The sequence below is a fragment of the Anoplopoma fimbria genome, chromosome 17 (assembly GCF_027596085.1).
Source record: "Anoplopoma fimbria isolate UVic2021 breed Golden Eagle Sablefish chromosome 17, Afim_UVic_2022, whole genome shotgun sequence".
Classification (NCBI taxonomy): domain Eukaryota; kingdom Metazoa; phylum Chordata; class Actinopteri; order Perciformes; family Anoplopomatidae; genus Anoplopoma; species Anoplopoma fimbria.
Window position 1 is genome coordinate 16,721,939 of NC_072465.1, and position 13,221 is coordinate 16,735,159.

General features: G+C 38.8%; 1 protein-coding gene across 1 annotated transcript in view; it reads right to left on the reverse strand.

Annotated features, from left to right (window-relative positions):
* Positions 1 to 4,666: 4,666 nt before the first annotated feature.
* ca16b (carbonic anhydrase XVI b) overlaps positions 4,667 to 13,221 on the reverse strand; it is a 94,852-nt gene continuing 86,297 nt past the window's right edge. Inside the window, exons 20-29 of the mRNA XM_054616290.1 lie at positions 12,532 to 12,704; positions 12,252 to 12,387; positions 11,590 to 11,736; positions 11,063 to 11,156; positions 10,427 to 10,503; positions 10,101 to 10,229; positions 9,719 to 9,865; positions 9,415 to 9,557; positions 8,072 to 8,207; positions 4,667 to 6,871 (exon numbers count right to left, since the gene is read on the reverse strand). Of these exons, the coding sequence (XP_054472265.1) occupies positions 6,725 to 6,871; positions 8,072 to 8,207; positions 9,415 to 9,557; positions 9,719 to 9,865; positions 10,101 to 10,229; positions 10,427 to 10,503; positions 11,063 to 11,156; positions 11,590 to 11,736; positions 12,252 to 12,387; positions 12,532 to 12,704 (1,329 nt within the window). The 3' untranslated portion in view covers positions 4,667 to 6,724. The remainder of the gene's footprint in view (positions 6,872 to 8,071; positions 8,208 to 9,414; positions 9,558 to 9,718; positions 9,866 to 10,100; positions 10,230 to 10,426; positions 10,504 to 11,062; positions 11,157 to 11,589; positions 11,737 to 12,251; positions 12,388 to 12,531; positions 12,705 to 13,221) is intronic.

Here is a 13,221-nt window from a genome sequence, read left to right on the forward strand (position 1 = left end):
ACAAAGCTACTTGCAGTTAAATGGCAAATGTGTGTTTATAATGTTTGTCGCTTGTTTCTCTTGCTGTGTGATAATGTAAGATACTGTATTACAACCTCATGGTAGAGTATAGCAAAGAACTGTCATGAAAAAAGGTTTAGAACGCCTTCAAATAATAATAGTTTGTCATTAAAATGGTACAGAATAATATAAAATATAATTAAAAAATATATAGTTTGTCATAAAACTACAGTATTTTCTGTAATCATAAAAATGTGCCATGAAAAAAAATATAAAAAACTTATGTTGTAAAATTGTCATTGTATATAACAGAAAAATGTCAGAAAAATGTCATAGTAACGTTAATCAGAAAAATTGGATAAAATAACATCATAGTATAAAATGCCATTAAAAATGGGCATACAGTGGGTATGGAAAGTATTCAGACCCCTTTAAATTTTTCACTCTTTGTTTCATTGCAGCCATTTGCTAAAATCGAAAAAGTTCATTTTTTTTCGCATTAATGTACACTCAGCAACCCATCTTGACAGAAAAAAACAGAAATGTAGAACTTTTTGCAAATTTATTAAAAAAGAAAAACTGAAATATCACATGGTCATAAGTATTCAGACCCTTTGCTCAGTATTGAGTAGAAGCACCCTTTTGAGCTAGTACAGCCATGAGTCTTCTTGGGAATGATGCAACAAGTGTCTCACACCTGGATTTGGGGATCCTCTGCCATTCTTCCTTGCAGATCCTCTCCAGTTCTGTCCGGTTGGATGGTGAACGTTGGTGGACAGCCATTTTCAGGTCTCTCCAGAGATGCTCAATTGGGTTTAGGTCAGGGCTCTGGCTGGGCCAGTCAAGAATGGTCTCAGACTTGTTCCGAAGCCACTCCTTTGTTATTTTAGCTGTGTGCTTCGGGTCATTGTCTTGTTGGAAGGTGAACCTTCGGCCCAGTCTGAGGTCCTGAGCACTCTGGAGGAGGTTTTCTTCCAGGATATCTCTGTACTTGGCCGCATTCATCTTTCCTTCAATTGCAACCAGTCGTCCTGTCCCTGCAGCTGAAAAACACCCCCATAGCATGATGCTGCCACCACCATGTTTCACTGTTGGGATTGTATTGGGCAGGTGATGAGCAGTGCCTGGTTTTCTCCACACATACCGCTTAGAATTAACGCCAAAAAGTTCAATCTTGGTCTCATCAGACCAGAGAATCTTATTTCTCATAGTTTGGGAGTCCTCCATGTGTTTTTTGGCAAACTCTATGCGGGCTTTCATATGTCTTGCACTGAGGAGAGGCTTCCGTCGGGCCACTCTGCCATAAAGCCCCGACTGGTGGAGGGCTGCAGTGATAGTTGACTTTGTGGAACTTTCTCCCATCTCCCTACTGCATCTCTGGAGCTCAGCCACAGTGATCTTTGGGTTCTTCTTTACCTCTCTCACCAAGGCTCTTCTCCCACGATTGCTCAGTTTGGCTGGACGGCCAGGTCTAGGAAGAGTTCTGGTCATCCCATACTTCTTCCATTTAAGGATTATGGAGGCCACTGTGCTCTTAGGAACCTTGAGTGCTGCAGAAATTCTTTTGTAACCTTGGCCAGATCTGTGCCTTGCCACAATTCTGTCTCTGAGTTCCTTGGGCAGTTCCTTCGACCTCATGATTCTCATTTGTTCTGACATGCACTGTGAGCTGTAAGGTCTTATATAGACAGGTGTGTGCCTTTCCTAATCAAGTCCAATCAGTTTAATTAAACACAGCTGGACTCCAATGAAGGAGTAGAACCATCTCAAGGAGGATCAGAAGAAATGGACAGCATGTGAGTTAAATATGAGTGTCACAGCAAAGGGTCTGAATACTTATGACCATGTGATATTTCAGTTTTTCTTTTTTAATAAATTTGCAAAAATTTCTACATTTCTGTTTTTTTCTGTCAAGATGGGTTGCTGAGTGTACATTAATGCGAAAAAATGAACTTTTTCGATTTTAGCAAATGGCTGCAATGAAACAAAGAGTGAAAAAAAGGGGTCTGTACCCACTGTATATATGGCATAGCAAACTATATAAAAAAAACGTCAACAAAATGTCAAATGAATGAAAACATTAATTAAAGATGTCACACTATTGAATATCAAGTCACAATATATTATGTTATAAGATGTGTCAAAAAAACTGGACATTGTATAATATGCCCCTATAACGCCATAGTATAGTATGTCGTAAAAAATGTCATAAATTAGTATGTGATGAAATTGGATGTCATAAAAGGTTGAAGAAAGTGATAATAAAATATGAATATATATGCCAGGAAGTGGAAAAAAAAGGAATTTAAAAATTAAAAGTATAATATGTCTAAAAAAGTAAATAAAAACTCATAACATAGTATGTCTAGTAGGGTTAAAACAAATAAAAAGCCTTGGTATATCATCCCTATGAGAAAAAAATAATTATAACAACGTCATAGCATAGTAAGTCGGAAACAATTGAAAATGAATTAGAAACTCAAAGTATATTATATCGAAAAGTCATACCAAAGCCATATTTTATCGTGTTGAAAAAAAGTCGAGGTATAGTGTGCCGAAAAAAAGTCATAAAAAGCATATCATGATAGTTTGTCAATTAAAAATGTCATGGTATACCGTAAAATTATAAAAAAATCTCATAGTATAATGTCATAAAAATCCCATACAAAATGTCATAGTTAAGTATCCCATGAATATGTAATAAAAAATGTCAAAATAGTTAATTTCTTTGTATATTTTTTTCATTGCTGGGAAGAGGGGCGAAACACCGTCCTAAGACTGCTGCCCCGGATAAGAGGGAGCTAATGGCTGGAGTATTTTATGCCATGAATAATTAATATAGTACGTTATAAAATGTCATAGTATTTTATGTAATGAAATATATAGTATGTAATTCAAAAAGTCATCATAAAAAATCCCATATGAAACATCATAGTACAGTATGTATAAATCTGTATAACATATTTAAAAGTGGAAAAATGATCTTCTATAGTGGATATTGGAGTGTTGATACATATTTGAAATGTTGAGCTCTTTATGGTTTAAAGGAGTTAAAAATATATATATATTTCCAAATATATTTTATTGATAAGTTTATTTTTGCACACGTATTTATATAGTATTATAACATAAAAATACATTTTACTCTTTAATTTAAACATGTTACTTTACTGCACCACCTTTATTGTTTTTGTTTAAAATTTCTCTCTAACTAAAAACTAAACTAACTAAAAACTCTGTATTTAAAAGTCTGATTTTGTTCTGCACTTTTTCACCTTTAGGGTCAATTTTAATCACTCTATCTTTATAAAATATTTTTGGTCTGAGCATCATCACCCCCACTCCCCCTCACCTTTGAAGTCGAAATTCAGCCCCTGGATTAAACCAACAGTTTAAACTCTTCAAAAGTACTTTAAGTGCATTTTGTTGCTGATACTGTACTTTTATATCCTCAGTTAAAATGTTGTATGAAGGACTTTTCAGGACTATTTTCTCAGGACTTCAGAACTTCTTCCACCGCCGTTGTTTGGTGACAGACTGACTGGCGACAGGATGAACAGGTTGCTTATCTGCTTTTCATCGGCTTAAGTGAAAACTCGTCCATCAGTAGTTCCATGTAATACACGGATGCTGTGCACCCAAACCCAAACTTTATTTCATGAATAGCAATACAATTTACCTATTAAATAACACTATTACACTACAATATGGTATATGACAGCATCATAGAAATACATGGCTATGATAGTATCATATAAACATGTGATATGATGGACAAAACCATTAGATTTTTTATTTAAGTTACAAAATAGACTTCACTACCAACCTGGCTGAAATGCACTGAGGCTAACACACTGGATCCCTGGACCATTGAGTAAATGTCAGGAAATATCTGGTTTAAATATCAGCATGGACCTCAGAGGGGCAGGTATGACTGTGGGGACGTTGCTGTGAGGATTTTGATAATAAATTTCCCACAAAAGTACAATCTGTTACAGGGCCACTGTACAAACCAAATCTTTGTATGAAAATATAAACTTCTATGATCACAAAGATTACATTAAAGTCGAAGACAATTTGTTTTTTGAAGTAATCGTGTGAAACAACAGTACTCCACGAGCATAAAAATATCAAACAGAGAGGACGTTGGAATCCATAGAAAAGAAAAGAAACTAAAAACTTTTTTGTTGCAGATTTAAGTGATCAGCAATCTGGACTTTTGTCTCCAAATGTTGGAGGGTTTTCACTGAATTTAGCAAACTCCCCTTTGTCAGAGAAGTGGGTGTTCACAGAAAGAAAGTTTTTACCAGAGAGTACATCACAGAGTATGAGGATACACATGAATCAATCAAGAGAGAGGGATGTTCAGGGTTGAAATGGGCTTATAATTAATAATCACAAAATGGTGCCGAGACAGAATATCACCCCGATCAAAATATATTTTACAGTCTGAATCTTAAATCTCATACTCTGGTTATTTACTGTGAGTGGAGGACATGCTTAACTCTTGTTCAGTTCACACCTCTGACACCGGTCATCTGCACCGGAAGAGTCAAACATTTTGAGTTTAAATTGTAGTTGATTAAATAGATCTCAGGACAAAACCACTTACATGTTGCAAACTAGAACCACATCTTTGGTTACAAATAAAGCATCACCCCCCCGCCCCCCCCCCCACACACACACAAGAAACTACAGTGCCTTTCAAAAAGTATTCACCTCCTACTGATCTTTATATGTTTTATTTATTTACAACTTTGAGTCACAGTGGGTGTAATTGGGATTCTTTTTCTACACTGATCAAACGAAAAATTATGAACTGAGTCACAGCTTTAAACTAAGTAAGACTTATAAATAAAATAAAAAACATTTGATTGCACAAATATTCACTCCTTCACTATGAGATCCAAGTCAGACCTGGTGCAGACACCTTTTTTTTTTTTTTTTTTTTTTTTTACAAGTTTAACGGTGATCACCTGTGTGTAATCCAGTGACAGTTATTTTAGTTTTTTTAGTTAAACTATACCTGGATCCAACAGCTATTAAATCATTTTCCTGGCATAAAACGCACCATGAAAACAAACAAATCTCATTTTACTGAAGAATACCAAACTGGGGAAAGACATAAGAACATTTCCAAGGCACTGGATATCCCTAATACGATTATAAAACTTGAAGGAGTGTGGCACGATTCTTAAAATCTGCGTGTGTTGAGAAAAAGGGCAACAAGTGAGACCATAACGAGGTCACACTAGTGGAGTGTAAGCCAAACATGGTACATCCGCAGAAACACACCATCCTCATGATCATGAGGTCAGTGAGGACAATTCTCCGCAACAGGCAGTAAAATATAAAGAAATCTTGGAGGAAACTCTGGTTCTCTATGTGAGAGAACTGTAAGATTACATTTTTCATCAAACTAATGGCCCCAAATATGAAGCAACTACTACATAGAAATGTCTTCAAAAAAACATAATGATAATGTCATGGAGAGATCTAGTCTGAGTCTAAGACCTCAGTTAGGTCCAGAATAAGTGACAGGACATGAATCATTGCTGTTCACGCAGAGTCCTTATTAAACTGAGTTTGACAAGTAAATGTGATAAACTGCACACATGTCAAGATGTTCAAAGCTATGAACATAGAGTCACTGTAAGTGCTGCCAATGTGTGTAAAAACTAATAAAAATCAATCCATTTTTGTTTTTTCTATTTCAAATGAATATAGATAGATTTGTAGAAATTTGTTTTCATTTAAACATTAAAGTCGTTTTTTCAATTGATTGGCAACAAAAATAATTATCATAACTTCATCCGCTGCGACTAAATGTTGTAAAACTATAAAACATGGAAGTTTGTGTGGGGTGAATACTTTTTGTAGACATTGTACTGTGTCAATACAGATACCCACTAAACATGTTAACAGTTGAGCTTGGAAAGTTGAGGTTGAAGAAGCTGAAAAAAATCATGATAATCTCATAAAACATGAATCTACGCCAAGGCCATTAAACAAATAGACAAAAGCACTAAAAAAAAAAATCGGCGGTTGGCTATTCAGGATATATATATATATATATTTTACAAAACAATGTAACAAATAAATTCCTCTAAAAAGAAATTCATGTTTACATTAGATGTTGAAACACAGTTTAACAAAATAAGTACATTGTACAAGACAGCAGTGAAATATTTGGACAATATATGAATATTAAGCCGGTAATAGTCTCTTAGCAGGTGATAAAGAGCTTCAACCAGGTGGAGCGGAGCCTCAAGACAGTTGAGGTGACAAAGTGACAGAATGCGTGCTGGGCTACGTCGTAAAGTGATGTTTTTGTTTTGAGAAATGATTGGAAGTGGATCGCTTTAACTCATCCTGGTCTTCATGCTTTAGGTTTGTCTCAATGCGGTCCAAAGATCTCGGTTGTGTCGTGATGCCAAGATTTAACTGTTAAACGTCTTCACTCACTGGATATAGGCAGTAACACTGATAGTATAGTGCAAACTGGACAGAGCTGTTTTTTCCTTCACGTCAACTTAAACAGGTGCAAACGCTCAGCAGGATAACATTTAAGACGAGAAATAAAGGACAAAAACATAAATATCAAAAAACTTTTATCAGTATAAAAAGTAATAAGGTTATTCATTTAATCAATAGTCTGGCAAAAAAAGGCCTCAGAAAAGTTCTCGAGTTTTTTTTTACAAATTAAGTGCCTGTGGGAACTCCCTCAGACGAGCGACTCCATGCTCTCGGCGGGGTCCGACTCCTCTGCGATCACCACCACCCCGTTAGTGTCCATGTGCATGGGACTCAGGCAAAACTCTCTGTTACCGACCAGGCTGAGCATGGCTTTGTAAAGGTACTGGTACTGTTCCTGTGCACAAAAACACAAACACACGATAGGTTAACCACACAGATCACTTCCTGTAACAGAAATGTGACAGATTGTTTTAAGAACTGCGTTAATCAACATTTTTGATGCAAACATTGAATGAAATGACGGATGTGAAAGGCTCCACTGGTAGTGATGAACCCATCTCTGCATCTCTCTGGACCTTTTGGGTCTCTTTTAGCTCATCCCACATTACTGTATGGCCTGGCGTAAAAAAAAATCTCACTGACCTCCATTAGACAACTGAATGGAAGGAGAGAAAGTTACCAAGGGCAAGGTGAACATAGTGGAGCTTTTTTCAGCTAAAAGGGCCAAATATTTTATCAGAGTTGATTGAAACGAAACACCGAGCTGAATATTGGACTTGCTTTCAACTGGTGGAGAAAAACGTGTCTTCAAAGGAATGCTTGCATTGCTCTGCTCTGTGTCGGCTGGATGTAAAGTGGGCTTGTTTGCCAGCATGTCAGCCATATAAACGTAAGCTAGTGATGGTGGTTGCTTTGCTGTGATTTTCTGCCTGCTAGTGACGAGAAATTGACCAATGCAGTTAAACAGGCCCTATTATGCTATTTTCTGGGTGCATATTTTTATCTCAAGTTACAGTTACAACATATTTAGATGCATTAATGTTCATAATCTGCCTTGTTTTTCTCATCCTGGCTGTCCTGCAGCACCTCTTCTCACCCTCTCTCTGAAATGCTCCGTTGTAGCGCTTGCTCCTCCCTCCAGAAAGCAAAGTCTGCTCTGATTGGTCAGCCAGCCTGCTCTGTTGTGATTGGTCAACGTTTCACATTTCAAAAAACTCTTCCTCCGGAGCTTCAGCCCCGTCTCTCTCTTTTGTTGTTTGAGGGCAAAACTAGCCGATGAGTTTTACATCACCTCATAAAGTTACGGAAGTGAAGGAGAGAATTCAATGGAGCCGTTTCAGGCAGCTCAGGACTTTCTGAGGGGGAGGGTAACTCCTTTTAGGCGTGGACTTCAGGTTTTACACTCTACGGACCTTTTACATGTACAAAAATATATATAACACACTAAAGAAGGTGGGAAAAGTGGAAAAGCATAATAGGGCCACCTAAATGTTGCTTAAAGCAGTATGATTTCCATTTGTTGGCCACTTGGGGGCAGCAGAACAAGCTTTAAACACAAAATTGACATTTTATCATCTGATGAACTTGAACTTACAATATCAGTGAAGACTCCTGGCCTCATGAGATTGATCATCTTAGCCACCTGATAGATGTCGACAACCCCTTCGTTCTCCAGCTGCTGGGACAGAGTGGTGAGGGCGCAGAGCATTCCTGCTGACACACCTCCATACCTGTGTGGAAATGTTCAAAATCAGCTCTCAACTGTGTTCCTGTTCAGGTGTTCTTATACAATGTTACATCACACCTACAAAATCAATAGTAGGATTGTCAAAAATGACAATGTGTTTTACTGTTTAGATCCCATCATCATTAACTAACTGCAGACTGAAGTAACACTATCCTCTGTAACAAACAAGGAGTTGTCGCTAAAATCATCACAGTATATGAGAAGGTAAATGTGTGAGGTAAGCAGCTACTTCTACAGAGATTATTAGCAATTAGCCTCTCATCACATTAGCATCTGGTGTAAGTAGGCGGGGAGACAGAGTGGCCTGTAATTTAGTCTGCAGCAACTTCAGATAGAGCTCGAGGTAAATGAGGGATGAAGAGTGATTGATTATCAGGGCCTTCAGTGGCAGAGACTATTTCCATTAGCTGATGTTCTCACTAACAGCAGCTGAAGTGCTGTAGGCACAGAGGTCTGCAGGAAAGACATCAGCTGGGAACAGTTGTGGAAATTGTTATGGTTGCCTGGTTTCTAAGAGACGTCGGATTGGTACTTTTGTTTATCTTGGTAGCTGCCTGTATATACTCAGTGCTGGCATTCACAGGAGGACTCTCAAACCTAATGCAATGGAGAGCACTCCACGATAAGTGGCTTGTTTTCCATCCCACTGGTGCAAATACTATAGTATAAAAAAGACAAACCAAAGGTAATTAAAGGTCTCAGGATTCTGTTACCACTTCTGAGCCCTTAAAAACACAGTTTAAGAGGCAGTGTTCAAAACAATAAGAAGTAGAACACCGCAGCAGTGACGCCAGATTGGACCATGGCCAGAAAGTGGGAAAGGGGTCATTGGCCTTCATTTTCTAATCTTCTAATTCGGCCTTAATTTTGATCTCAACTACACACCGGCAAAGTTTTGTGACTGCATCATGCAAGGTTGTGACAAAATTGCACTGACAAAATCTAGACACCTAGATTTAAACCAGTGCAGAATTACAGGAGGTGCCTCCAGGACCACATTTTTGTCGTGGTCCACACACACACACTCACAAGGTGAAATGAATACCAGCGTCGCTGTCGCAACAGTGTGTAATATAAATGAAATGGATATTAATTCACAGATTCCTGCACTAGGTTATGACTGGATCTCTGGTACAAGTAGACTTTCCCTGTAGTGACAGAGGACATCATAGAGATAAACACAAACTTACTCATCATGCACGATGGTGGGGCCATCTCGAGTCATGGCCTCCTCTTTGATGACACTGATGAGCTCAAAGGTGCTGCTTAGAGGAGCATCAGGGTTGGGCCATTTAGGGCACTGAAAATGTCTCACCTCCAGAACGTAGTCGTCCTGTGACACAGAGGAGTGGGAGTGTCACTCATACACGCCGCATGACATGACATTGCAATCAAAACACCAGGAATGGCCAGGAACGCATGACTTGTGATGCTTCGTGTCACATCAATCTAAGGGCATGCGACGGCCATGAGACGAAGGAGAGCTCCAAGTACCTGTGTGGCCTCTAGGATGAAGTCGTGGATGATGATCTGCTCCTCGTTGGAGAGGCACAATCTGTCCTTACTGATGAGTGTGACGGTAAAGGCGATGCAGTTCATGGCCTCCTCCCGACTCGGCCAATAGACAAATTCATCCTCAGCCTGCAAAGAAAGAAATAAAGAGGGGTCAAACAGAGTCTGTTGCAGATACCTTTATTCATCAGCTCTGTAGTTAATTCTTTATTTCACTGGTTTAGCTGTTAATATGGTTTTTATCTGTTTGTAGACTACATTACAGTTTTGCCCTTTATTAGACATTCTAGATCTAATGGCCAAAAAAAAAGAAAAAAAAAAAGAAAAGACGACAAGTGCATTGTTATGTTTCAGGGTAACTTACCAGGCCCTGGTTGTCAGGCAACATGACAATAATTTGAGCGTTATGATCCCAAATCATCCTCCAAAAGTCTGTGGTGGTGTGGGGTAAAGGATGCTGGGTAACGATGAACTCATTACTCCTGAAGTAACCCTGAGGTGACAGATGTGAGCGGTTAGCATTTGTGAAGCTCAGAGCATTCACACTGATGGATGACTGTAAAAGCTGACGTACTAAACTGATATTTTTGTAAGAAATGTTCAGCAATATTTGCAAGGGCTTAAAATAAAGTTCTTTAATAAAAGAAAAAAAGTGAGCAAGCATGATGGAGCTAGACTATTACACTGTACCATTACGTAGGATGCATTAATGTAATCTGTTCCTTTCATTCCAGGCAGAGTGGTGAGGCCGACCCTTGCTCGCTCCGCTGAAGAGAAGCAGAGAGAAAAAAAAACACTTTAAATCACAAACCCAGGCCTCTATAGTATCGCACTGGCTGATAATGCAGACATTCATTATCGGTCCTCGCTGTTGCTATAGAAACAAGTACGTCCTTTTCCCTGTCGGGGCGCAGTAAAACGCATAGAAAGATTTACTTATAGGATTATAGAAATAGACTTTAATTTTGGAACAAGAATTGTCTTTAATAATTTACAGACTGGAAAATAGTACATTAGGAAATGCTGAGTATTATTTTCTTACATTTCTAGAATGGAAAGAAAAGTACCCAACACAGATAAGATTTTATTTGTGGAAATGCTTTTAATGGGGTCCAAATGTGATTTTATCTTTCAAATTTAAACATATGGTTGCTGTATGACTCTTATCAGGACAGCAGCCCCAATAACTTTCTATGTGAACTCATTACGACCGGTCCTCTTGACACCCGTGAAAGTAGACTCCAGCGGCCTCAACATGACCTCGGTTCTCCAAAACCTCAGCCCCACTACTACTGTGCTTTGGTAAAAGATAAGATAGATACTCACAGGGAACCACTGAGGAGTTGCGGTTCTTCTCCTTGTTGCAGTCTTTGTGGGCACTGAAGCACTCCACAAAGCGTGCGTTGCACTGAGTCAACAGCTGGCGAGACAGAAAGCAAAGACCAGATATTAATATATATATATAACAAAATCACATTTATGTCCTAAGAGTCACTGTACATTGAAATCATAAGCCACAATGTTGTTTAACCGCCAGGATTAAGTATTTCACATTAAAAATGAGCGTGTGAGGTTCGACAGGAAGTGACATTATGTGCCAGCAAATTAGTTCCCCTCTCCTGATCATTCATCAAGCTTTGCATAAGGCAGCAGGGGTGACAGACGTGACTTTAATACAACCAACATCAGAGACGCTTTCTATCTATTCCCGTCTCAAACTGGAAAGCCACCGTGCACGTTGCTAACAAGCTTCTGATCCAGAGACAGCCTTGATTTCGGCTGGCGGTGGCGCCACTGCAGACGGTGACAGCTCGTCTAAACGTACCAGCGAGACTCCCAGAAGATTTACTCACCCTGAACTGCTTCTCCAGAAGTGTGCGTCCTGTCGAGTTGGGCGTGAGGATGCTGTTGACATAACTATGCAGCTGCCAGGCGGGCACCTCTGTCTCTCTACTCATGATGGCCTCCATCAGAGCATCGTGGATGAAAACGTACTGTTCCTGAGGGGACCAAAAGTGTATGAATTACATCATGTTTGTATGAGACAAAATAATAATGAAAAATAAATGTTAATAATTCCAATACATTTTTAAAGCTCAACATGCTAATATGAAATTGTATTTCATCCAGCTTTTTATTGTAGGTAGTTTTTATTTTTAAGTCTGATCTAAATAGTTTTTTTTCTCCTGTGGCTATGACTTAAGAAAGTGTAAAAAAAGGTTTTGTCAGTTTAATTTTTCTAAATTCCTATGAAAATCATTATTATTTTTTTTAAAATCATGGTGAAGGTAAAATAAGTTTGCTGCTGTAATATTCATTACACAAGAAACTGAAGTGCATCATTACCCCTAAATGGGAATACATTAATTATTGTTTTCTTCTAGGTGAGTTTTAATTTTTCAGTACAGCATCAAACTGGATGGCATTTATAACTGTCTTTAATCACAAATGACCTTTCTAATGCAAAAGAAGAAATCCAGTTTCACAAAATAAGGGATGATTTAGGGGTTCTTACCTCCGTCTGAACTAGGTAGTTGCGTTGTGTGCGGATATGTTTGAGAAAATCCAGGATGCTGACTGTGCTTTTGTCCTTGATCTGTTGCAGCATGCTGTCAATGACAATGTACGTTCCTGTGCGCCCGACCCCAGCACTGAGGAGCAGAGCATGAAGCAACATGAGCATAATGGCAGGCCCATAGAGGGAGCTGTTAACAAAGTCAGCACGTATGAGGCTCTAGCACTCTTAAGTAACATTCATTTAGCACAGGAGCTCGGTAATACGGTAAGTACTGTACCTGCAGTGCACCAGGACTGGGCCCATGTCTGCAGCGCGAGCCGCTGATGAGCGGTTGATGAAGGTGAGGACGGGGAGGGTGTACTCTGGTACTCCCATGTCAGGCCACTGGGTGTAGTGATACTGGACAATTATGCGCTCATTTAGCTTCCCTTTTGGGTTCCCCTTCTGACCCTGGAACATGAGAGCAGATGTGTAGACATGGTGAGAATACAATGCAGGCTCTTCATTTACTGTACATGGAAGGAATTATCAAGATCCCAACATACGCTGTTTAAAGTACTGAATTACTTTAGTTTTACTAAGTGGAAAAGGGGCTGCACCATTCAAACTTATTTTACACAGAATACTAAATATTAAAATTGTGTAATTGTAAATATGTAGCTGTTTTGCAGCTAACTGAAAAACAGAAAAAGAGCTAGTTAACAGTGTTTCAGTACTTAAACTCAGTCTCAGTTTTGAGACCGGTGTCAAAACCACTTTTTAAAGGTCTCTCTGTTTTTTCAGAATGAACTACATTTTTCCTTGGTCTTGTCTTGGTCTCAGATAAAGAGGTCCTGTCAAGACCACACTGTAGAGATATCAATACATTGCCAGTGTATTGTCTGATCGTCTTGGTCTTGTCTTAATGTCGATACATTCTGGTCTTGGTCATGACTTGGTCTTGGTTCAGGTGGTCTTGACTACAACA